The 24,952-nt window shown below is 47.7% G+C and overlaps 11 protein-coding genes across 11 annotated transcripts; 6 read left to right on the top strand and 5 right to left on the bottom strand.

Annotated features, from left to right (window-relative positions):
* Window positions 1-251: 251 nt before the first annotated feature.
* Window positions 252-1,401, top strand: PEX2_009030 (Aldo/keto reductase; the record flags this gene model as incomplete). The annotated part of the gene is made up of 3 exons (XM_016738180.1): window positions 252-688; window positions 765-1,304; window positions 1,362-1,401. The coding sequence occupies 3 exons, from the start codon at window positions 252-254 to the stop codon at window positions 1,399-1,401; spliced, it is 1,017 nt and encodes a 338-aa protein (XP_016594289.1).
* Window positions 1,402-1,861: 460 nt separating this feature from the next.
* Window positions 1,862-2,596, bottom strand: PEX2_009020 (acetoacetate decarboxylase family protein; the record flags this gene model as incomplete). Its single annotated transcript, XM_016738179.1, has 1 exon — window positions 1,862-2,596. The coding sequence occupies one exon, from the start codon at window positions 2,594-2,596 to the stop codon at window positions 1,862-1,864; it is 735 nt and encodes a 244-aa protein (XP_016594288.1).
* Window positions 2,597-3,130: 534 nt separating this feature from the next.
* Window positions 3,131-5,121, bottom strand: PEX2_009010 (Permease, cytosine/purine, uracil, thiamine, allantoin; the record flags this gene model as incomplete). The annotated part of the gene is made up of 5 exons (XM_016738178.1): window positions 3,131-3,675; window positions 3,743-3,813; window positions 3,867-4,009; window positions 4,063-4,437; window positions 4,684-5,121. 5 exons carry the CDS (start codon window positions 5,119-5,121, stop codon window positions 3,131-3,133), a joined length of 1,572 nt encoding a protein of 523 aa, XP_016594287.1.
* A 515-nt stretch (window positions 5,122-5,636) lies between these two features.
* Window positions 5,637-6,848, top strand: PEX2_009000 (isopenicillin N synthase family dioxygenase; the record flags this gene model as incomplete). Its single annotated transcript, XM_016738177.1, has 3 exons — window positions 5,637-6,015; window positions 6,089-6,663; window positions 6,798-6,848. The coding sequence occupies 3 exons, from the start codon at window positions 5,637-5,639 to the stop codon at window positions 6,846-6,848; spliced, it is 1,005 nt and encodes a 334-aa protein (XP_016594286.1).
* Window positions 6,849-6,926: 78 nt separating this feature from the next.
* PEX2_008990 (uncharacterized protein) lies at window positions 6,927-8,512 on the bottom strand (the record flags this gene model as incomplete). The annotated part of the gene is made up of 3 exons (XM_016738176.1): window positions 6,927-7,468; window positions 7,528-7,745; window positions 7,818-8,512. 3 exons carry the CDS (start codon window positions 8,510-8,512, stop codon window positions 6,927-6,929), a joined length of 1,455 nt encoding a protein of 484 aa, XP_016594285.1.
* An 847-nt stretch (window positions 8,513-9,359) lies between these two features.
* Window positions 9,360-11,197, bottom strand: PEX2_008980 (MDR family MFS transporter; the record flags this gene model as incomplete). The annotated part of the gene is made up of 3 exons (XM_016738175.1): window positions 9,360-10,735; window positions 10,803-10,883; window positions 10,960-11,197. 3 exons carry the CDS (start codon window positions 11,195-11,197, stop codon window positions 9,360-9,362), a joined length of 1,695 nt encoding a protein of 564 aa, XP_016594284.1.
* Window positions 11,198-11,548: 351 nt separating this feature from the next.
* Window positions 11,549-11,764, top strand: PEX2_008970 (uncharacterized protein; the record flags this gene model as incomplete). Its single annotated transcript, XM_016738174.1, has 1 exon — window positions 11,549-11,764. One exon carries the CDS (start codon window positions 11,549-11,551, stop codon window positions 11,762-11,764), a length of 216 nt encoding a protein of 71 aa, XP_016594283.1.
* A 1,181-nt stretch (window positions 11,765-12,945) lies between these two features.
* PEX2_008960 (uncharacterized protein) lies at window positions 12,946-13,445 on the top strand (the record flags this gene model as incomplete). Its single annotated transcript, XM_016738173.1, has 2 exons — window positions 12,946-13,138; window positions 13,222-13,445. The coding sequence occupies 2 exons, from the start codon at window positions 12,946-12,948 to the stop codon at window positions 13,443-13,445; spliced, it is 417 nt and encodes a 138-aa protein (XP_016594282.1).
* Window positions 13,446-13,639: 194 nt separating this feature from the next.
* PEX2_008950 (putative FHA domain protein SNIP1) lies at window positions 13,640-14,553 on the bottom strand (the record flags this gene model as incomplete). Its single annotated transcript, XM_016738172.1, has 2 exons — window positions 13,640-14,059; window positions 14,098-14,553. 2 exons carry the CDS (start codon window positions 14,551-14,553, stop codon window positions 13,640-13,642), a joined length of 876 nt encoding a protein of 291 aa, XP_016594281.1.
* Window positions 14,554-14,839: 286 nt separating this feature from the next.
* On the top strand, window positions 14,840-15,757 carry PEX2_008940 (J domain-containing protein; the record flags this gene model as incomplete). The annotated part of the gene is made up of 1 exon (XM_016738171.1): window positions 14,840-15,757. The coding sequence occupies one exon, from the start codon at window positions 14,840-14,842 to the stop codon at window positions 15,755-15,757; it is 918 nt and encodes a 305-aa protein (XP_016594280.1).
* A 1,772-nt stretch (window positions 15,758-17,529) lies between these two features.
* pkhB (putative sensor histidine kinase/response regulator) lies at window positions 17,530-23,156 on the top strand (the record flags this gene model as incomplete). The annotated part of the gene is made up of 3 exons (XM_016738170.1): window positions 17,530-22,641; window positions 22,693-22,806; window positions 22,863-23,156. The coding sequence occupies 3 exons, from the start codon at window positions 17,530-17,532 to the stop codon at window positions 23,154-23,156; spliced, it is 5,520 nt and encodes a 1,839-aa protein (XP_016594279.1).
* Between the last annotated feature and the right edge of the window lie 1,796 nt (window positions 23,157-24,952).

Genomic DNA, 24,952 nt, shown 5'->3' with positions numbered 1-24,952 from the left:
AATGTAGACTCCTGCAGGTCTGTTAAATCCGGTCTTAACTCCGTACAACTTGTGTATAGTTACATCATTGGTGAATAACTATGTGCTTCCTTTAATTATGTTCATAAATTTGTTTAATCCAACTAATCACGACATTACAGAGATTACTCAATTCCCCGTGGGAACATATTTAAAGAGTCCCTCCAAAGTGTAATTTCTTCTGTTCATTAGCATTTTCCTTTGGATACATATCTTGCAATCTCCACGCAGCAATGTCTATTCCAATTCGAGCTCTTGGTCGCAACGGCCCTAAGGTGCCTGCTGTGGGCTTGGGCCTGATGAGCATCGGTGGAATCTACGGTCCAGCGGGCTCCCTCGATGAAAAGGTCGCTTTTCTGGAGCATGCGCATGCCACTGGACAGTGGTTCTGGGATACTGCCGATGTGTATGCTGATAGCGAAGATATTGTTGGTGAATGGTTCAAGCGCTCTGGCAAGCGCGACGACATTTTCCTTGCTACCAAGTTTGCTGTCCAGCGGGACCCGAAGGTGGGATTGTCTGTCCGCTCTGATCCCGAATATGTCAAGCAGGCTTGCGCGAAAAGCCTTGAGAGACTTGGTGTTGACACTATCGACTTGTATTACTGCCACCGGGCGGATGGAGTGACGCCTATTGAGAAGACTGTCACAGCTATGGTGGAGTTGAAGAAGTGGGTCCCCGCCCTTGTCCTTGCCCCCTTCTCCAATTACACTGCATCAGTGCATCACTAACAGTTGAGCATGCAGTCAAGGAAAGATCCGATACCTCGGCCTGTCTGAAGTTTCAGAAGCAACTCTCCGTCGAGCCCATGCCGTCCATCCGATCACCGCATACCAAGTGGAGTATAGTGCATTTGCACTGGACGTCGAGTCGCCTTCAGTTAACCTTCTGAAGACCTGCCACGAGTTGGGTATTGCGGTTGTGGCCTATAGCCCCGTTGGCCGTGGAATATTGACTGGAGAGATTAATTCTCCCGCTGATTTCCCCGAGGGGGACTTCCGTCGCATGGCGCCTAAGTACTCAGAGGAGAACTTCCCCAAGATCTTGGAGCTGGTGGAAGGGCTGAAGAGTGTGGCTCAGGCGCATGGAATTACCCCTTCACAGGTTGCTATTGCATGGCTGCTTGCCCAGGGACCCGATATTTTCCCCATCCCAGGGACCAGGTCAACCAAAAGGGTTGATGAGAACACTAAGTCTGCTCGAGTGGAGCTGACGGACAAGGAGGTGCAGGATATCCGGGACTTGGTAGAGCGAACGGAGATTTCTGGGGCCCGGTACCCCGCTATGTAAGTCGTCTTTTGCTCTTTTCGATGTTTGGGGCTCCTTACTGATCGCTAGTATAGGATGATGGGAAGTATCTTGGCCGATACACCACCGCTGTAGACAAAACGCAGTTCCTTGACATATTCAATACATACAATTATCCGTTAGTTCATCTAAGGCATTAGTGAATAGGCATCCTAGAACCCACAAATAGATCGACTATCCGGTCTCATTCCTAAATTATGGGGCAGGCAAGAGAATTTTCATTCATTTGCTAAAACGGACCCTCGGTACAGGGTGCGGTTTCTCCTGTCTATCCGAACAAGGCTTTGCGAAATAGTGAATTATGTGATATGAAAAGCTAGCCTTATTGCGTAGACAATAAACTTCTCCCCTTCGAGGTAGAAACGCTTTAGAGTAATATAAATAGTTTATGGACGGTTAACAAACCGTGTTAGGGATGAGAAGTGCGGGCTTCAACAATAATGAGAACTTGACCTTTTACACATCAAATGGAAAACGCGCCCGGCACCTGTAAATGAGATCTTTAAAGCACCCCTGTACATTGAGCAACCATTATTTACAGCTCAAACACCTCAGTGGGCTGATTGAGTACACCCGTCGCTCCACGGAGCATCACAGCAGGCTCGTATGGGAGAATTTCCAGTTCATGCAGAGGATTCAACGCAGAAGGCTCAGGGAAAGAAACAGACCCAGTCCCACCGTAGATCTCCTTCGGGTGGATGTCCGTGATGGCAGGCACCAGCTCTTTAACCGACGGCGGCTGATTTGGCAGCGCAGAGGGAATGACACGAAGATTCAATCCCGGGTTGGTCTGAGACGCAGTGGGAAGGAGGCTTGAGGGCGCAAAATCAAGGTTGACGATCTTCTGTCCCACCGGTCTCTCGACATGGCCCCGTACGATGTGTGATCCGGTGTCCGCGATGAGGGAAACGTGTCCGTAACGCTTAGGGTAGCCGTATTGCTCACGGCCGCAGAAGATGGAGGAGTCGCTGTTCATGATCAAAGAGAGATAGTAGCCGAAGACTTTGCCTTTGTAAGTCACTTCGACAGAGTGAACATACTCTTTATATGCGCCGAAGGTGCTCATTCTATAGTCGACTAGCATAACAGAGACTAATGGCTCATTTTCCAGCTCGAGGACGTCTGGAACCAAATGACGAATACTTGCAGCGGTGACCCGGTAAGGAATCGTAATAAGGGTGACGTCGCTGAAGCTCTGAGTATTTATCGAGTATGGAGGAGCAAATTGAGGAACCGCATTGCCATTGACGGAGAGAGTTCCAAAGGGCATTTTAAGGGACTAACCCGGGTATAAAAAAAGAATATTGAAGATTCCTTGAAAGTATCTGGATATTTGGAAGTGCAATTACCAAGATGTTTTATACTTCATCCAAGATATAACGTCATATGTATGTTATCTACAGCGCTAGATCTCAAATTGCCACAAGACCCGAAACTATCTCCAGAAACCTCACATCTTGAAATCAACAATAATGCACTCGGCACATTTCAATTTTGTTACGGGTCATCACATTGCCCTCGCGTAGTATATGTACAAAGTAGATCGATACCCATTGCAAACTCCAATGCTGAAATATGTAGTAGAAGCGTATCAGGATCCGTTACCTGATAACTGGCTCATCATTACGCAGCTCGTGGCGATATAAACCGAGCTTTACCAACGAATTGTATAGATGAAAATGAAACGCCTCAAATTCTGTGTATATGGGCTCCGGTCGTAGACATTAAGCTATAGCACCAAAATATTAATCATGCTTCCTTCTGCAATATAGGCACCCCAGAAAATTCAACAAGACATATCTCATTAGAATGAACCCTTTCCACCATGAGCTGCGGTAGTAACCGCAACATTCCCCTTCTCCGCAAAGTCGGGCTCAACAGCATTAATAGTATATCCATCACTCCCGGAAGCATCATTATCCTCCACAAAGTCTTTTGGTTCTATCCATCCGGATGCCTCCTTCATATCAGCCGGGGGGGAGGCCAAACATGACACGTAATAAACGACAAATGCGATGATCAGACCAGTAGGGTAAGCGATATAGTAGAATCGCTGGATACCTAGAGGGGCCTTGACACCCATCTGGTGAAGGAACCCATAGAAGTTGGGCGCAATCGCAATAACGTAGGCCAAGAATGCTCGCGGGTTGAATCCGTGGAAGTATCGGTACGGACTTGGGCTTGTGACATACAGGGCTGGAATGTTGAGCAGCCCTCGGCGAATAAGGTAGTAATCGCAGATGAGAATTCCAGTAATTGCTGATAGGAAGATCTGGTAGGAGGAGAGGAATGTGATGAAGATTGAGGCTGATGCGAGGAGATACCAGGGGCAGATGGCAAAGGAGAGGACTAGTGAGTTTGTTAGTTTTGGGTTCAGGCAAGTGAGATTATTAAAGGTCTTTTCTTCTTTTCTTACCGGCACAGATGAAGAATCCTCGTTTGATTGAAATGTATTTTGGCAGCAGGGCTGCAATGTCGTTACCCGCACTGAGGATTGTTAGCATTTGAAATAGAAATGTGCGATATGAGGGGATACTTACGGGATAGAATTCTCGAAAATGGCAGAGAAGACAGTCGAATAAACGAATGCCAGAGAAATGAAGGCACAGGCTGCGCGGTTGCCAGAGGTGTATCGCTCTCCTTCCATCAATTTGTCCAAGAAATTAAGCGGGCTCCAGATGAGCTAGATAATTTAGTTAGTACAAAGGTTTAAACAAGCCATTCGATATAACAAACCTCTCCAAAGATAGCTTTGCTAGCTGATGCGATAAGATTTCCCAAAATGGCAACCAAAAAGTTGGACAGCGGAAAGCTGATGAACTGGCCGATGAGGACGTCATTGGGCTTTCTAGCATATCGCTGGAGATCAGACGCGTTGGAGATAAAGGTTCCGCAACTTGCGAGTCCCAAGAAGAGGAACCTGAAAATGAGAAAACTTTTCTCGGAGCCGTGAACCTTCGAGGGCGCATTGATTGTCTTCAGAGAGCCACCGGCGAGAGACACAGTCCATCCCAGCATAGCAAAGGCTGCGCCAAAGTAGACCACGACTTTGATATAGACCAGAGACTTCATCTTTGGTACGGGCACCACCAAAAATGCGCAATTGATAAGCCTATTGAGATTAGTTAGCAATAGATCAAGCATTGAGTCACTAGCCATTGTACCAATAAATGAAGAAACACATCATCTGTCCTGAAGTCAAAGCCGACTTATGTCCCATGTGATTCGGGATATTTGCAATAGAAGGGAATATAGCATGGAGAAAGACACTATAAAAGAACGTCAATAAACCACACTTACCGTGCTTCGCTCACCCGGTGAAAGAGCGAGATTAACAAGAAAAAGCAAAACTCACTATAAACATTGCCCTCCCTGTACAGTATTGACACCGTTCCATACAATTGACATGACCGCACGATTAAAAGTCGGCCACAGTGCTCCCCAATGTCCAAAGCTGGAACGACAAAGAACGGGGAACGGAATGCGATACATGGCACCAGCACGCCCGTTGATAGCCATCAAGGCACCAGCAAGGATCTGACCACCGAAGGAGCATCCGATTGCTTCCCACATGGTCAGTCCCATAGCCATTCCCGTGGAAGCTGTGTACAAATTGCTGACGTTCGCCGTCGCAGAGAACCAGAACATGATATAGGTGAGTTGGGTCCATGTTCGATCCTTTAGTGGTGTCGGTCGGATTGAGTCATTGTCCAGCATATCAACTGGGCGATCGATGCCATCTCGTTGAGTTCTTTTCACTAGTAGGAGCTCATGCAGCCGCGATAGTTTAGACATAATTGAAGTTGTATACTGGGTTGGTGGGGTAGATAGAGTGTGGAGAAAAGGTAAAAAGATAAAGATGGTTGGATTTGAGTGCTGATCTTAGTGGCGAACCCTGAAACTTGAATAAAGGGGGAAAGGATGGCGGAGAAGGACGTGCAGGATATATCGTGCTTTTCAGAGCTATTTAGGCATTTTGAAGCGGCCAATGGACAGATAAGGAGTCATCCGCACTTGTCCACTGGGTGAAAAACACCCTTCACTATCCCGAGAGGCGTCGACGATGCTATCTCTCCTCACAACAATAAAAAGCAAATGTAACAAAAGTAACGTATCTCGGCTTATCTTTTGAGCCAACCACATTTGCATGTGGGCGAATGGAGATAGCCCGGGGATTGCCGTCGCAACGCTTATCCGACGGTTAGCGGTGGACTTGACATTCCAATGTTCCGAGCATATTGCGGGGAGAAGAACGATGGATAAATTCACGACCATCCTCGACTTGGTATTGGCCATCTATCACACTAATCATGACAACCCTGCTCGAGTACACTCAAGTCGAACTTTTGACGCTCAACGGCCCAGAATTCCGCCGAGTGTCCACTGCTCCTCCGCGCCCATCAACCGAGGATGAGATTCCGATCATAGATCTCGCTTCTATTGACGGGGATCTAGAAGCGAGAAAGGCCCTCGCGTCCAAAGTCAGAACAGCAGCCGAGAGCACGGGCTTCTTCTATATCAAAAACCACGGGATCTCAGAAGAGCTCATCCAGAATGCCCTATCCCAAGCACAAGCTTTCTTCGGCCAGCCGATCGAAAAGAAACAGCTAGCTTCAAGCAAGATTCAAAAGAACGCTGATGGATGGCATGGGCTAGGGACTACCCAAATTAACAAAACCGAAACAAGGGGTAGGCACCCCTCCAGCCCCATCTGGCCAGGTGTATCCTTGTTATATTACCAATAACTGACAAACATGCTCAGATCGCAAAGAGACATTCTCTCTGCGCTATAATCGCAAGAATGATCCAACTGTCCCCGGCAGGGAGACGCTGTCCAGCGAAGATGACTTCGCTTGGGATACAACAAGCCATCTCCCTGGATTCCAGGAAACAACAATTGAATTCTATGAGCGTCGCCTCACGCTCGCGCGCAAGATGATTCGTATCTTTGCTCTCGCTCTAGACATGCCGGAAGATTACTTTGACTCGGTGACCACGAACCCCGGTGCAGACGGGCTTTACGTACACTATCCCGCTACACCAGCTGATGCACTCGAGGAAAGCAATGGGGATGTCGATGTCGGGATCGGCTCCCATACTGATATCCAGTGCGTCACTCTTCTGTGGCAGGATATGTCTGGTGGTTTGCAGGTACTATCTGCCAGTGACGAGTGGCTCGATGCTCGGCCGATAGCTGGCACGCTAGTGGTTAATATTGGCGATTTCCTCCAGCGTCTTTCGAATAATAGGTTTAAGTCCACGGTGCATAGGGTCTACAATCGTCAGCCTAGCTCCAGGTACTCGATGCCTTTCTTCCTGGGGTTCAATCCCGATTCGGTTTGTAAGGTTGTGCCTTCGTGTGTTGATGAGGATCATCCTGCGCTTTATGGGCCTATCTCTTGTGGAAAGGTAATTCTTATCCCCATCTATAATTTTTTCCGGTATTGGACGCGTCTAACTTTCAGGTATAGTGGCATCGAAACCGTCTTGAGCTCGCACACGGGAAGCCCATTTCTGATTAAAGATAATGTTGACTCAGAGAGATATGTATTCCAATTTAATCTACCGTCAAATAACAGACAACGCCATTTCTATATATTTCAAAATTGATGCATAGAGCCATTCATTCCATCCCAATCAGAAGTGGGCATCGAGTCAATAAAGCGAAACGGCGCCCAATCTGCGACCGACCCTGGATATGAATAAAAGGTGTCTTCGGGAATTACTGCCACTTTCGAATCCAAAAGATCCTTTGCGTTCTTCTGCACAACGTTGGTTGCCCAACTAAACACCCCCTCAATACTCTTGGGAATCCTAGCCTGCGTCCGAACATCTTCCATCAATGTATATGTTGCGTGCACATCTGTTATACTCGCGCAGTACTCTGCCAGAGTGACGCCCGCGTATGCGGTAAGCAGGTAGTCGTATGTCGGTCTCACAAATGCAGTCTCGGAAGTGCAGAGGACAAAGATCTCTCTCAGTACCAGCTGAGCATGACGGATGACCGTTTGAGTCAGCTCACTGATACGCTCATTGCGCATCAGCGAGTTCGGAGACATGGTTTGATTCTGCTTTGCCAGTTCCCATCGAGATAAAATTAGGGAGGCGCAACAGTGCGCCCATCTTAGTGTATTATTGCCGTCTGTGTTTGAAGGTCAGCATGGGAATAACACTCCAACACGGTTAGATTGAAATGCTTACCTCCGAGATATTTGCGTCCCCATCTGTTCACATTCTCCCAGGCCTCGGGGACTGAACTGACGGTGTGATAGATGGCTTCGTACAGGTGAATATATAGCTTAAGCTCTGCGGCAATGATGTGGTCGAACGTTTCAAACCCAGGGTATTTGACAATCTCCGTCCACTTATGAAGACGGTCGCATGAAACCACCGATGGCCGACCGGTGCCAATTGCGTATCTTGAAACCTAATCAGCTTTGTTGTCCACATTCCAGAAGCGGTTCACCACTGTAACTTTGAATGGTACGTACTTCAGATGCACCAGTGACGCCTGAATCCACATTCTGCACATGTTCCGATTTGTTTCATCGTACAAGCCGACTTGGGAGACAAGCTCAGATAGAGGAAAGCTGAGCATGCAGTGGGTGATGGTAGTGCTGCTCATCAGCCAGCTATCAATATACCTCCCACCTGGCACAAGAGGCCCAAAACTCCAGGCACTGAAGATAAGCATGGCGTGTATGGTGGAGATATCAATGGGCGTATCTAGAGTCTTCATGCCCAAGTGGGTCTTGACCAACGTATAAAGGGTTATGTGCAAGTTGGTGCGGTTTAGACCGGCCGTTGCTCTGATCCCTGCTAGAAGACACACAGCAAATAGCAGAGGATGGTTTTGTTTGAGATCTGTCAGGGTCTCATTCGGAAATGGGTACCAGGATGCTATCTGCTCAAAGCCGTGCTGGAAAACACTGGCAAAACTGTCCGAGTCCAAGCCCATTTCAGTCATATTTCCACGAAGGGAGTTGTTCTCCCCGGTTGTGACGGGCTCCGTGATTAGACTCCCCACGTGGCGGACCACTGTGATTGGTGCTGGTTGGATGTCGGTGGTCGCCGATATATCTGCCTCTGAGGGCACGTGCATAGTGGCTTTGCTATCATTGATATCTGTTCTCGGTTTTAAATTACTGCTCGTTCCGCCCATTTCATTGATAAGATCTCTTGGCATTGACCGGTCATTGCTGAGAAGGTGAGCTTTTAGTAATTCTTTCATCTCAGAGAGTGAGGCTTCGATAGCATCAAGTCTGGTGCTTATCGGTTAGTAATCAGCGTTGTTCTATACAAGTGAAATTAGAAATACCTGTGTGCACAATGACATCCAAGATGCTGGTCAGGAGTCCTCTCTGGTCTGCCGATAGAGCTTGATTCTGGGCTAGTGATAGAAGACGTGGATGGAAGAGAGCATTCAAGCCTATTTTGTGTCCGATTAACCCCCAACAATCCTCAATAAATGATTGGATTCTATTAGGCCACCTACCTTAGGGAGATGCATCGAGCACACTGCCTTGAACCCGGAAGAACCTCGCATCGTGTCTTCAAGCGCCGACACGGCTGGCAGGACAAAATCCGTCGCTTGGTTGGCATTTCAAGGAGTGGAATGTTCCATAGGATAAGATATTGCGAAGTCAGCCTGGAACTCGATGTTCTCCGCTGCTTATCTGGGGTTGGCAGGACGCTAAGACGCATTGGGTTAGCTGCCCAGGCTGGCCAGGTCCCGAGGTCCACGGGTGGCAGTTTAGGGTTATCACTGGCCGATAAGCAGGGTAGGGGCTGGATAGCTCAACTAAAATGACAAGAATAGTTGGTCTTTGGAGAGGTATATGTGAAGGCGGCAAAAAAAGCATACTTTGTGCAAGAGACTTGTCTACGTGTGACCTGTGATTTACATATAATAAAATAGTGAAATGAATTGTTCAATTTGTCTAATACATAAATCCCATTAGACGGGAATTTCTTTCAACGAGTTCAGGCCCAACATAGAATGAACCGGTTGGGATGAGGAAGTTGCTTGAAAATCATGCGGCTCCTCCCGCCGCAATATTCTTTCCCTTGACACTCTTCCACTCCACCCACAAAGCGCCGATAATGCTGACAGAGGCCGCAGCTGCACCGACAATGAAGGTCTGGGTAAGTGCGTCATTGTAAGCATGGATAACTCCGGGTAGATCAGCCTTGTTGACAACACTATGGAGGCCAGTGGCGCCAGTCTTGAGAATCAAAGCAGGATCCACGGTGGGGATGTACTTGGCGAGATACTCAACAAGCTTGTTCCTGAAAACGTTGTTTCCAATAGAAACAAAGAGAGCACCACCAAGAGTCTGTGCGAAGACGATGATAGCTGTGCCAGTAGGTATATCATCAAACTCAAGGACAACCTGGACAGCGATCATAGACTGCTGCATACCGGCACCTGCGCCGGCACCGGCAATTATCTGATACCCGATCCAAACAGCTTTGGACGTATCTGGTTGGAACATGCTCATGAGACCGGAGCCAATGGAGAGAAGGACTGTGCCAAGAATCATAAAGGGTGTATAGTAGCCAACCTGGGTGATGATGATTCCAGATAAGAGGGAGGTAACCACAACGGAAATCAACATGGGCAGATTCATGATACCCGAACTGACAGGACTTGCATCTTTGACGCCTTGGAACCAGAGGGGTAAGTAGTAGACAGAGGAGAGGAAAGCAGAGCCGATGCAGAAACTGTAAAACGCAGCGGACCAAACTGTACGGCGGAAGAAGATGCGTGATGGGACTGTAGCAAAGTCTTGCTGTGTGTACTGGACAAATAAAAACAGGAGAATGAGCACAGCAAAGAAGCAAAACAGCAAAATGATACGCCAGCTATTCCAGGCATAGATGGTGCCGCCCCATTGCAGAGCTAGCAACAAACAGACAATGGCAGGGAGGAAAAGAGCTGTACCCATGGGATCAAACTTCTTGATGCGCTCCGCCCATGTCGACTTCTTATTACCCAGGTTGGGGGCAGGGAAAAACATTGCAATCACCAGAACAGTGACAGCTCCGATTGGAAGATTGATGTAAAAACACCAGCGCCACGTCACTTTGTCAGTGAAAAGTCCGCCAAGCAGAGGGCCAGCCACAGATGAAATGCCGAACATGCTACTGATAAATCCGTTGTACAATGGGCGCTTCTCTAGGGCGATGGCGTGGGAAATAATGATGAGTGAGCCCGAGAAAACGCCCGCAGATCCAATGCCAGCAATAGCACGGCCCATGATAAGCGTCAGGCTGCTGTTAGCCACACCGCAGATCAGACTGCCCAGTTCAAACACACCGATTGCGATGAGGTAGATCCATTTGACATTGAAAAAGGTGTAGAATCTTCCGAAAAGCAGCTGGAGCGAAGCCGAGGTGAGAAGGTATGCTGGAAAAAAGTAAAGAAAAAGATCAGCTCACACCCATCAACTAGGGTTCATCGTGCTTTGACATACCACTCCCATACCAGCCAACATCATCGAGGCTGTGGAATTGGTCGGTGATCTTAGGGATTGCCGTGGCAATTATGCAGTTATCTACAGCGTAAGAGAATATGCGTTAGTCATTGATCTTTCAAGGTTTAGAAGGCAAGGGAAAGGACTATAGACAAACCAAGAGCAATAAGAAACACGCCCAAGCACAACGCCAATGTAATCAAGGCCAATTGAGGACCCTTTCGATGCTCAGTTCCTTCGGGCGTGGTAGGCTCGCCCGCTGGCTGCTCGGCATTGAGCTCAGCCTTTGCAGTTTGAGCTACCTTCTCCTGCTCACAAGAAGCATGACCGGGCAACTTGTTTCCCTCCTCTTGCTCAGGGAGGTTAACGAGGCTGGAGTTGGCTGTGAGCTCCATTTTGTTGAGCGGCTTTGCACAGCAAGTTCAACGTAGTAGAAATGTATTAATTCAACGCAGAGTTCGAGAGATAAACAAGAACAAGAAGAAGTGCGCTCAAGGTGACAAAGAAGTGATGGGAAAAGATACACAGGAAACCTCATAAGGTCAGACGCTCACAGCTAGAATAATCGCTGACATGAGCGCTGGCATGAGGTCCGGAACCTTCTATAGATAATTACCTACATATGCACCCCAAATGAACTCCTTATTTTGGAAGGTACAACCTTGAATGTGATTTCAGTTTGTCGTCAATTCTATTGATTATTGAAAGGTTTATGAGGCCAAAAGTGGACCGATCCTATAGAAGAAATGCAAGGCATAGATCGAGGGTGGCTTCATCTCACGCCCATCATTGAGCTCTGTCTCAGCATTCGACGATATACAACGGAAGAGCTAGTCTCTTTTCAGTGTGAATATGTGATCACAGCGCGATTTAGCCTTGCCGTACCGGAATATAAACGGGACACCTTGGATGCAGAAATAACCCAGCTTGAACTTCGGTCATATATTTCGGAGTATCTTTGAATCTGAGCTTAGCTGTCCACCCATTCTACCTAATTATCACATCACATTCATATATATATATATGCCTGGAGACCCGTTCGAGCAAGGTCCAGACAGGGAAGTGTGATCTAGAGAATCCCACTGTAGCCCGCATATACGGCAGGTTTTAAGAGTCCATCGCGCCAGCCCCTATATAGCTCACCAGCTCTGTTTGCTGCATTGCTCTTATTTGATTTATATGATTAGAAGAGGGCGAGAAAGAGGATTGAAAAGACTGCTCGAAAGATGGAGGTTTACTAGTGTGCGGAGTAAACTAAGTCCTAAAATATTCGAATGTAGCGCACATCTTTGATTTTACTTACTGTTTTATTTCTTCTGGATACATACGTATGACGTGACCTTGGTAAAAGTTGTAGCTTGCAGTCATGGTAGCACTCATCTGCCGCCGGTAGGCGCGCTGGACCCCAACACCTGCCGTAGGTGTAGCATATCTTTTGAGCTCAAGTTCTACAAAGTTAAAGCATATATATTGGAAACGCCTTTTACACATTCTCGGCATTTTCCTGCTGTCTATCTAGAAAGCCTGGGAAGACGGCGAAGGTATCTAAGAGAAAAACTACCAAAAAGACGCGACAAGACCGCATATGCGACCGATAATGAACCGAAGTTGATGATGATGAATATTACATCGCAGACCCAGTTGCTTTTGATATACTATCTAACAATGTAATTAATCTGATATCTATGTTTATTTTTAAGCATTCTTCTTGTTCCCAAGTCGTAAAATTTGGGTTCTAGCTATACTTGTTGGCCGCTGTCGCGCACATCTCTCAGCATCCATTAGCAGGAAATGAGTGACCCCAAAAATGACATACTCGAAACCGGATTTAGACATGTATAGATCCACCTACCGAAAGGGAGGTTGGGGAAAAGAAGCCTTGAAAATCAGGCTGCGACTGACTGTCAATCGACGTAAGAGATGCGCTACATACTCATGACGTCGCCACAACCAACTTGACGGAGGCGACCAAGCAGGAAACAAGTATGATACAACCACATTTTAAAGCTCCAACCTATTTAAACAAGCTACTCCGTAGTAATCTAGGGAAATCCATAAAATATCTCATCAATCACATTACAATTAGTCCAAGCTATCGGAAACTTCTACCACACCACCACATTAAACTATCACATTCAAAATCATGTCTGCAGCACGATTCGCTCCTCTCCTCAGAACCCGGGTAGCGGTACAAACTGCACCTGGCTTCCAGGCAATTCGCTCCATCTCAGCTACAGCCCCATACAACAAGGGACCTGTCGACGCGACAAAGGATACATTGAAGAAAGCCGACCGGGTCGTTTCCAATGTAGCAGTCAAGGGCATCAATACGGGTGGTATGTCTTCAATGTGATCTCATAGATCTACAAGAGTTCGATTCAATATGCAGAGGCTGATTCTAACATGACCTTGCCAACAGAGAAAGCCGCCCACAAGATTAAGGATGCCGTTGGCGCCGGGGCCAAGCAAGCAAGGGAAAAGGGGGAAGAAGTGAAAGGCGAGGCATCCCAGTATGCAGGAAAGGCGAAGGGCGAGGCGTCCGAGTATGCAGGCAAGGTGAAGGGCGAGGCGGCCGAGTATGCAGGCAAAGGCAAGGGCAAGGCAGAAGAAGCACTGAACGAGGCTAAGGAAAAGACAAAGTAGGCGATGGGCCAGATAAAAGGGGGGGGCCAGGTGCCGCATGGATTGAAGGGCTTCGAATTTGTCTGCACATAAAGACTGAGTCAAGCTTGCATCACTTGTGTTTCAATTTGTAATATTATTTTCATATGATGTTCATCAAAGTTGTCGTACCCGTAGCACTTCAATGTTTTATATAAAGCTTAAAATATCACTCTTCAGCTAGGAGGCAGCATGAGGACGTATTCACGCGAACTCAACCCGAATCGAATCACGTCCTTGTCCATGACTTCCACGTAGCGACCAGCAGGGATGGTCTCCCCGTTAACGCTCGATCCATTTGCACTCTCAAGATCAATTAAATAAGGCTTGACCTTGCCAATGCGATCACCGTATTCGTTGCGCTTTTCAACAAATCGGAATTGTAGCACTGCATGCTGCTTCGAGCAGCTGGGATGATCGAGTGGGAAGTCGACCACCATTCGCTCGCGACCAACCAGCCAGCAACTTCGTTCACCCAATTCAACCGTTTCCAGCAGGTCTTGTCCTTTGAACACATACATCCTCCAAGCTTCTTTGGAGGGCGGCTTGCGCGCCTCTGGAGGCTCATGGTATTTCAGAACTATCTCCGTACCGCCCTGGACTTGAATTGTATTGCTTTCGGCTGCGAGTCTACCAGTAGCATTGAAGTTTGGCTTTTGTTTTTCTGGTACTGGTGCATCTGAAGGGTTCGCCACATCGGTGAATGCGTCGGACTGCGAGGGGAGGGGGCCACGCCGTTCCAATGCTTGTGGTGGAGGGCTGCGTGATTTTCGGGGTGAGCGAGAGCGAGAGCGTGATCGCGCATCCCGATGCCTCCGAGACGATCGTCCTTCATCTTCGCGGCGGGTATCACGGTGTCGGTGGCTGCGGTGTCTGTGTCTCCGGCGGTCTTCACCAGCTGAGCTTGTTGATCGCTCTCTGCGCTCGCGACGAGGCCGATCACGATCACTTCGGCCGCTAGTTCTTTCAGCTGGGCTGCGGGATGATCTGCGTCGAGAACTTTCACGGTGAGAGCTCCGGCGGTCTTCATCGCGTCGTCTTGAGCTCGAATAGTGGTCGTCTTGAGGCGCATCTCGTCGTCGGCGTTCATGGGTCTGATCTGAGGGTGAGTTCACGGAGCGCCGCCGGCGCTCAGAGCTTTCAGGGTGATCATCTATAGACCCAGCCATTGTTGCTGTTGAAACGGGACTGCGGGGAAAGGAAAGCTTAGAGATTAAAAAGTTGGAGATCTTTGAAGCTCCAACGCTTGCATACACGTGACCAGCCCGCAGTCCCGAAGAACAAGAGCATCTTTCGATTCCAACCTTCATGATAACATTAAGACAACAGCGCAACATATACTTTGACCACGCTGTCTGAAGAGAAACCATGTGACAATGTTCAAGAAAATCAATATATTTTATGGCAACAGCCTGCGACTTTTGAATTCAACCACGGTCTTGCCACTTGCTCGTTTCAACACAAACACCTCTCCAAGATGTGGCTTGCAGGCATACAAAAGCAGGAGTTATGCCACCGCAGCACAATTCCCACATCAGAACTACTCATGGCCCAGCAATGCATCTTTCACCCCTTATGATGTCTTAAATCTACCCCGCAGCGCGACGTACTCGAAACGAAATTACTATGACCTCGTTAAGATCTACCACCCGGACCGAGCTCTCAAAGACCATCCTCTTTTCCATCAATTAACTGCTGAAACCCGATTGCAGCGCTACCGGATTGTGGTTGACGCCCATGAACTCCTTTCCGATCCGATTAAACGAGCGGCCTATGATCGAAACGGCACTGGGTGGGCCCACACGGTACTGGATACAACAATGGCACGCGACACTCATGGACCGAATATATACTCGAATGCCACATGGGAAGACTGGGAGGATTGGCATAACCGCCACCAAGGGCCGCAGCAGCATATTGTCGAACAACGCACCTTCTTTCGGCTTGTAATCCTCTTGGTGCTATTTGCGGGCGCCCTTCAAGCATCTTGGATCGGCCAAGTGAATAATGGCGTCACTGATCGACTACGTGAGGTCAACGCAAAGTCGGCGCGCGTCTTACAGGATCGCAAAGACAGCACCATCAAACAGATGGATTCAAATGATGCGCGCGTGCAGGGTTTTCTCATTCGGAGAGATCCTACAGGGTCGGGTTTGAAGGATAACGAGCAGCCGGTTTATCAAAAGGAGTTGAATCCTCGGCGCAGTTTGGATGAGTCCTCCCAGGTTGGCAAAGATAGCCAAGAGCCTGCACAGTCAGTGGGTATCAAGTCGGAATCTTCAGAATTCCCCTAGTTCTGTTAGATGAGGATATGATTGCATGGCGTTTTGACTTTTTATGCGGGGTTGGTGTATTCTCATATATTCTCATAAGCACTTGGCTGTAGTCCTGGAGACTCGCATGCAATTGTTTTGGGGGTTGTACGTATGTAATATTGGACATATCCCTACAACATATGTAGACTGCTAAGTAAAGTAAGTTTCAATGAATCTCAACTATAACTGGTAGCTGCTTGTTTTTACTAAAGCAACATATAACATGATGTTGATCACAGTTCTCATTCAATGGGGATCTATAGTTAACTATGCAAAACTAGGTGTAGCGAGCGCCACAGAAAGCTCGAAGAAGACTAAGGGATAACCGCATATGTAGCTAGAGAGCCTAGACTGCATAACTATAAGGGAGTCGGCCAAGTGAGAATGGAATGTGTGTATTACTCTAAATCTCCACGGGAGAATTTCAGTTGATGCTCTGAGATATCAAAAGGTTTCAATGTTCGTCCTAAAAAAAATACGGAGTATAGATTGTCAAATTGCATAAAATACCCCAGATTATCCATTTCGTAGTGTTTAAGATTTCCTGCGGAAAAGGGGGGCTTTGACCGTCAACGCACAAATCATTCCCACATTAAGCCATTTCGGCGCCACAGGAGCCCCGTTGACGTCGGCGGGTCGATCCCCTCGTTCCCAGGGGGGTTAGGCATCTGCAACAGGAGTGACAATTCATTTAGCCCTCTACAGAACCTCATTCCCCGTAAATCCGAGGCTAAACAAGGGGCATAGGGGGGTTGAATCCTCTGGTCTAGACCGCACGAGAGCTTCTCCTTCAATCTGGACATGCCACGAGTCGCTTGTCTGGCATGTAAGTGTATATGGCAGATACCAAAAGATATATGGTCATATGCCCTGTGGATCCATAGGCTGTGAACTGTGAATATCTCAAAAATTTTTCATAAATTTTGCCAGTGCCCAGCTTTCCCCGGTATAAAGGGAGAGATTTGGATTGTGACGAACATCGTCATTGGTGTTCACCGCAGTCCCGAGTACAGGTAATCCAGGTACACCTCCAGGGCTGGGCAAAATATAGAGCTACGTCACATATTTCTTTTCCTTTTTTTTTTTTGAAGATTTAAAGGGGAAGAGGGTGGACTTCAGATATATCATAAACTAGATAAAAGTGATTTAGAGGTCTGCTATATACTCAATATAATAGATCTACAGTATAATATAAGAGTAATAACCGTATATAAGAAGAAAAGCCAAGTTTTGATTTTTCCTACGTCATAACCCCCCCGGTGCATCACGCCCCCAGTCCACTTTTTTCCTTCCTTCATCCACTCCCATCCACTCCCACATCGATCCAAGCAATGGTCCAGGCGGGTACAGTCTGTTTCCTAAGTTCTCTCACTCTCGAACACCTCAATATATCAATTCCCCCCCCTTTGATACACCGCCTCAACCTTATTCGTTCTCGTCTTCATCTTCACATGGTTCTAAATCCGATACTCTCACCTCATATTCTAACCTTGGCATCTGTTTTTCTTTCCTTTGGCTTCCTTAAACCACCCCACCCGCCAAACACCTGACCTCCCCATTTGCGACCTAGGTCAAGCCATAAAACGCCTCACATCGTTCCATCCAACACTTCCCCCCCCCACGACTATTGATATCCTTTTAATACCCTTGACCTCCACGGAGGTGCGAGAATGGGGGATGTCCATAGTAGGAGGAGTCCTCCATTCCCTTCGCCAACAGAAACACTTCCACCTGTGCCTCAATCTCACCAAATGCAGCCTCCAAGATCGCCTAGTCATCGGCCCCCACATGGTCACCAATCCCAAAAACTGGTGGATGAACTGGCGGGTAGGGTAGATGCTCTCGAAAAGTCATCTCTCAACCCATCTCGTTTATCGCGCGGTGACTCCACAGAGCAGGTTGTTGGTCTAACACCCATCACCGAGGACGCACGATCAGAAACCGAGCGACAGGAGGATCAAGGACGCAGTTCACATACCCTCAAGGAACTTCGAAAGCAGATGGAAGATCTCCTTGTATACCAACAGATGCAGCAAACTCAACCAGTCTCCTCCCAGACTCACCCCGTCTCCGCCATTTCGAATGATACCCCAAGAAAGAGACGTTTGTCCAAGACCTTGTCCAATACCTCAACGGAGGCTCCAGCTTCCATCGTGCATACCTCCGCAGGCTCGGTAGGTTCCGCGGGGACAATCAAAGGTGTGCAGACAGAGACATCTTCCGATCGCAAACCAGCACATACGCCGTCGTATCCCTTTCCACATATTCCGCACATCCAAAACAAACCAGCCAAAATGGGGGTTGAACCAACGCCTCGTGGGGGGCCATTTAGACTGAAGCTTCCATCTGAGAAATCTCAATCTTCGACACCAGGATCCCAAACTCTACCTCCAGAATCAAAAGCGTCGGATCCGCATCCGACTTTTCTGCCCGCTCATCATAGCCAGGTCCAAGAAGATCCAAATTTTATCAGTCCCAATCTATATGATCTGACACTTCAGCTGAATGCGGATTCGGGACTCGAAGCGTGGTGGTCCAACCTCATTGATATATTGCAAATACATTACGGGGCTGAACGCGTGTCACTCGCTGTCCCTGGAGATGTGACCGATTTGGAGAACGTACCTTGGGGACAAAAAGCAATTTTTAACCAGAACGTGGATACATCTTTGGATGAACTTCAAGAGCGTCATATAGAGAAGGGTCCATCAACAGAGGTACCTCAGTCACGGAAAAGCGTCACGCAACAGAAAACCGAGACAGTATTCCACCAAGCTAAAATGCCTGGACCTTCCAGGCCATCTTTATTATCTCGGCACTCATTCGCTGGGTTTGATAAAAACAAAGGCCACAGCCCCCACGATCTCAACCAACCACAAGTTTCGAAGATAAACGTCAAATCCGAGAAAAAGCACGTGCATATCGCTTCCCAAAACCCGCCATGCACGGATCATTTGATGGGAGAGCACTCCGAACCCAAAGACGATACAATCAACAGTCTCCTCGGCAGTATGCGGCAGGCTGTGTTCCCCACAGCTAGACCACTGGAGGTAGAGCTAGACCCCCTCATAAAGCGTACAGGCGTGGTCAGGTTATTTGGGCGTACCCGTCCCACCATCTTAACACGTGAATATGCAGAGAGCGCGCAACATCCACGGCGTTGGGCCGAGTCTGCCGACAGTCCGAATGAGATGGTTCAAGTCACTCCTGATGTCGATGGTCCCGGTGACAGGGGTATTGGGAGTATACCGATGCAGCAAGGCCTCGGTGTCAGTGGATGGAAACAGTATGATGAATATGAGCAGGTTCCGCAGTCTCCGTGGTCTCAGTCCCCTGCTCCTTCGCCCGCTCCCCGCACACATGCAGACCAGAATCCGTTCTTCTCAAACCATTCGGTCGATGAAGGGGCCTTCTCCAAGCATCCGCCTTCACACGACTACTCTAATCATCTACCACTAGAGGCCATTGGGATCGATCAATCAAAGACCGTTATCCATATTCCTCTTTTACATGGTGGTCACTCTAACCAGGATTCCCCATCGACATTGAGATTTCCTGTTGCCGTTGTGTCGATGTTGTGCACAATCGTTCCATATCCTCCTAACCTCAGGCAATCACTCTCACTTCTGATGCCGCATTTAACGACTTCTTTCTGCTTGGCTCAGCGATATAGCCAACTTGAAAGACAACTCTCATCCAAGATAGAAACTCCCCGCTATGGTCATCTTTTAGGTCTCGGGGGCACTTTCTCAGATGCAAGCAGTGAATTAGAGCTTGTTGCAGGACTAAGCGGTCACGTCAACTACTCTGTTGGCGACAACAACAACTCAATGTCCGCACGCACGAGCATCACTAGCCCTAGTGATCGTTCGTCTATAAAGTTCAGTCCTGCAGTTTCTGCTATGGGGACCCCTGGATTTGATCTTAGTCATATTGGGTTCGGGTCCGCAAATCAATCTCCAGGAGTGGCCTCACGACCTGGCGGAGAAGGTGCTGACAGCTACTTCAATGTCCCGCAAAATAAAAGCTCCCGAGACAATGCATCCCAGAACAGACCACGGCTCCTCAAGTCAAAGACCACCACTATTGACTCATCGACACCACTTTCTCCCGACAAAGTGGCTTGGAAACCAACCACGAGCGATGAGCACAACCTACAAGATCAATCTTTCTACGTCGCATCGCCACTGCAAGAAACCAGACCGCCCAATGCTTTTTCTCCAACTCAGCAATCATCACGTCAAGCCTCTACAAACTCGTTGTATGCCCAACTGCAACGGGAGCTCCCGCGCCCGTTCTCTGACACAATAGCCCAGCTGATGCTTAATTCGATCCCATTGCATCTCTTCCTGGCAAAACCCCAGAGTGGCGAAGTGATCTGGACCAATTCCAAGTTCGATGCTTACAGAAGAAGTCAGCACCAAGAGCAAAGATTTCGAGATCCTTGGCAGAATATTCATAGCAGTGAGAGTGAGCATGTTCATGTCAAATGGGCCAATGCTTTGCGCACGGGTGCACAGTTCACGGAAAGAGTGCGGGTCCGAAGATTCAACGACGAATCGGCATATCGCTGGTTCATCTTCCGGGCCAATCCGTTGTTATCGACAACAGGAGAGGTACTGTACTGGATTGGGTCTTTCCTTGACATTCATGAGCAGCATATTGCTGAGCTTGAGGCAATTCAAGAGAGGGAGAAGTTTGCTATTGATGCAAAGTATCGTGCATTTTCCAACTCAATCCCACAGGTTGTGTTTGAGGCAACGGAGAACCGCGGATTGATATTCGTCAATGAGCAATGGAATCTGTACACCGGCCAACCGCTCGAGGAGGCACATGACCTCGGCTTCGCTAAACATGTTCATCCTGATGATCTCGAAAAGTGCGGCGAGCTGTCTCTCCGCAGCACATCTCAGAACGCGGACCAAAATGATAGCGGACCTTATGAGTTCATGGTGGGATCGGCCCTCGATGAACTTGTGAAGCGCGGCATTGCTTCTTTGCAGCAAGACGAAAATGGCCGAGTCTTCTATTCCACCGAGATCCGCCTTCGTTCTCGAGGCGGTGATTACCGGTGGCATTTGGTTCGCGTAGTTCGCGTCAAGACCAGCAGCTTCGGGAGTGAGGAAGCGTCCTGGTACGGAACATGTACCGACATCAACGACCGCAAAAACCTCGAAAGAGAACTCAACAAGGCCATGCAGCAGTTGAATCACCAAATGGAGTCCAAGACGAAGTTCTTCAGCAACATGTCACACGAGATCCGAACCCCGCTTAATGGCATTCTCGGTACCCTTCCGTTCATCCTGGATACGCAGCTTGATAGTGACCAGAGGCGAATGCTTGACACCATCCAAAATAGCTCCACCAATCTTCGCGAGTTGGTGGACAATATCCTTGATGTTTCCCGCGTCGAAGCTGGCAAGATGTCAATGGTCAAATCCTGGTTCCATATCCGATCAATGATTGAGGATGTAATTGACACCATCGCCTCACGAGCGATTGATAAGGGTCTTGAGATCAACTATCTCATTGGGGAGGACTTGCCGTCGATGGTGATTGGTGATCGGTTCCGAATTCGTCAAGTCCTGATCAACCTTCTCGGAAATGCAGTCAAGTTTACTGCGCAGGGTGAAATCCACATCTGCTGTGACATGTATCGGGATCCATCTGCAAATCCCAGTGATACTCAGGCATTTATGAACTTTGAGGTCGTGGACACCGGCAAGGGATTCAGCTCTCAGGATGCGGAACGCCTGATGCAACGATTCAGTCAGCTCGGAGAAAATGTGACACAGCAACATGCAGGTAGCGGTCTAGGACTTTTCCTGTCGAAGCAACTCGTCGAAATGCATGGCGGCAAGCTCACTCCTAGCAGCAAAGAAGGCCAGGGTGCAAAGTTCTCTTTTAACGTCAAGGTCGATGCTCCTCCGCCACCTTCTCCTTCTGAGCAGCCCAAATTGATGCGCCAGAATTCAACTGCCTCAAGAAGACCGGCAACGTCCAGAACCACGTCTTATCAACAAGCACCTCCTCTAGCTCCCAGAAATTCCGACTCATCCGGCAAAAGCTCTGATACCACCCTTTCCGCCTCGTTATCAATTACATCCTCTGCTCTCCCAACCCCAGATATTGGCCCCACACCCCTGCCGCCTCCGTTGGAGCAGACAAAAGCTTTGGTGAATCTGCCAGATGCAGTCTCGAATACAAGAATCCAACCTGCCGTTACAAAGCCCGACACACCGGCCGGCGTGGCGTCGCCTATGTCTCAAGCATCTGCCTCTCCAAATACACCAATAGGTCCAGTACCTGTGCCTGCCCATGGTCCTTTCTCCATTGTGATTCTATGTCCGCTCACAAACTCCCGACAAGCCATAAAACAGCACATTGAGCAGGTCGTCCCTCATGAAATTTCGTTCAACGTCACAACGTTAGTTGATGTTGATGAATGGAAAGATGTGATGCACTCTGCTTCCGATCCTAATCCTTGCACCCATCTTGTCTTGAACCTTCCAACTGATGATATCCTGGAGGTCATTCAAAACATTTCCGACTCAAGCTTGGATCCCGCGCCCGTCGTCGTTATCATTGCAGACCTTTACCAAAAGCGTCAAATTAGTTCACGGGTCAAAGAGCTGGCGGCGTCAGGAAAGCAGGTTTTCATAGTGCCAAAGCCTGTCAAACCTTCTGCTTTCTCGAGTATCTTCGATCCCAAGAGCAAGCGTGAGCTGAGCAAGGATCGCAACCAGGATATGGCGCGCGAGATCAATAACAACTTCAAGACCGTGTCCAAGATGGTCAAAGAAGTTTTGGGCAATAAGGGTTATCGAATCCTGCTTGTCGAGGATGACGAAACCAATCGAGATGTAAGTTGATCTATGAGGAGCTCGCTGGATTGATTGCTAATTCATACATAGGTCATGCTAAAATATTTGGACAAGATCAAGCTGATGTCGGAAACCGCATCCAATGGACTAGAGTGCACTAACATGGTGCTCTCTAAAGAGCCAGGATACTATTCTCTCATCATCGTGAGTATTACTTCATACCATTTCTGCCCCGCAAAACTAACTGCGTTGATTTGTAGTGCGATATTCAGATGCCTATCAAGAACGGTTACGATACCTGTAGAGATATCCGCGAATGGGAGCAAAAGAACCATTACCCACAGATTCCAATCATGGCTCTTTCAGCAAACGCAATGACAGATCAAATCGAAAACGCTGCCCGCGCAGGGTTCAATGACTACGTTACCAAACCGATCAAACACAACGAATTGGGGAAGATGATGATGGGACTTCTCGAGCCCGGTCGCCCACTCATGCTTCTGCGAGACCGCCTTAGCCCAGAACAACAGCAGGCCATCGCTACTCGCCGCTAGGGACTTTCCCCAGGTCTTTACCTGCCCTGGCCACCTTCACACCTGACATTTTTGCTACTCCAATAGCATGTCTTTGTTTTAGTATTTCCTTTTACGTATATAGCCGGCCACATCCCACCTCTCCGGTTCTTGCATTTGACATTATTTTGATGGAACACGGAGTGAGCTTTTGGTTATTCATTTTGGACAATGTCTTTTTGGATTTGGCGGATTGTGCCGGGGAGCCATTGGAAGTTCGCTAGACAGGCATGGAGCGTGCTCGTTTAAATTTTTGGGCTGATCTCACCATTTTGGAAGTCCTATTGTGATATTTGCATTTGCACAGGGTCAGGAGGGCATCTATTCTTCCCTGGTTTCTCATTAACGAGCATAGATTCTCTCCGCCCTCCGAGCCTGTGCATCATGGCGCCAGCGCTCTAGTCCTTGCTTGATTTTGGGTTTACCAAGCAAGCAGAATCCCTTTTTTTTTTTTTTTTTTTTATTGGCCTTTCTTTACATTCTTGTGATACCAGATTATGAGCGCATGGCACCTATCTATTTTCTGGACCTGTATTTGTTAATAATCAACTCTTTTTTATTTACTTGTCTGTCTTCTCTTTGGTTTCGATATCCTTTCTGCTTTCAGCCCGACGCAATACCCCTTTCATTTGTACCGGAGATGCCGCTCGATCCGACATCCAGCTTACAATGCCCATAACCCAGAAGCGTAACCACGAGGATGATATAGTATCCTATTCTTTCGTGTCGATAATCCTACTCCTTCCCTGGGTAGTGACTAAGCACCGTGCTACAAATATATCTATCTCTCCCTCTACTAGTATGCCTTTTGGTCTCTGATTCCGCGGGCCTCCAAATCTGTAAAGTGCCAGTATACCTAGACTACGACATCGCCTGTCCATAGGTACCTAGCAGGTACAGATCGCCCGTCCATGGGCACACCCATGTTAGGCATTGCCTAAGTGCCCACACATACATAAAGTCACCTAAAATGGACGAATAACCTACTGACATAGCAGCATAAATTACTGTTATTTACATGCGTTTTACCAACTCTATAGAAAACATCATTATTAGTATATAACATATTTTAATATTTAATAAATAGCTATACTAAATATACGAATAAGATAAAAAAGCCCTTCTAATACTTATGGTTTATTAGTATATATTGTAATTCAAATGGAATAAAGTATTTTAAGAGGTAATTAATACTAAATTAGATATACTTCTTCTAATAATAAGGATATTTCTTAAATTTCCTTTATCTTATTCGTAGAGAGTATAATTTCTCAATATAGGCACTAAAATAGAGAAAAATAATGGTATATTATTTAAATATTTATACTATATATAGTTAGAAACTAGGATAAACTAACTAGGCCTATAACCTACTAACTAACTAGGTTTTCGAGGGCCCTAGTTACTAAGTCTAGGTTATAAGATTTCGACCTAAAATGGGGTTTGCGGAAGACTAATTACCCTAGGAAGGATCCGTCTCGTCCCCAGGAGTGACAGATGCAGCTCCTAGAGGACGTTTAGCCCTCAGAGACCGTGAGAGAGATCCTAGGAACGATGGTATATCGTAGGTTAATAAAAAAAAACAGCTAGCTGGGTTTAGATCAGAACAAGACAGGCAAACGCATTTAAGTGCGGCGGTGTTGAAGAATTGAGAAGCTGCTCATTTTCGATCGCGTTAGGGGTCGATTCAACTAGAACATAGGGACCTGTGAAATCGACGCCGAAAATGACAGCCTCTGGCGGCAGGGACGGCATCCTTTCCATCCATAAATTAACAC

The sequence above is a fragment of the Penicillium expansum genome (assembly GCF_000769745.1).
Source record: "Penicillium expansum strain MD-8 chromosome Unknown contig25, whole genome shotgun sequence".
Lineage (NCBI taxonomy): Eukaryota > Fungi > Ascomycota > Eurotiomycetes > Eurotiales > Aspergillaceae > Penicillium > Penicillium expansum.
Note: the sequence above shows the minus strand (reverse complement) of the source record. Positions and strands in the feature narration are given on the sequence as shown.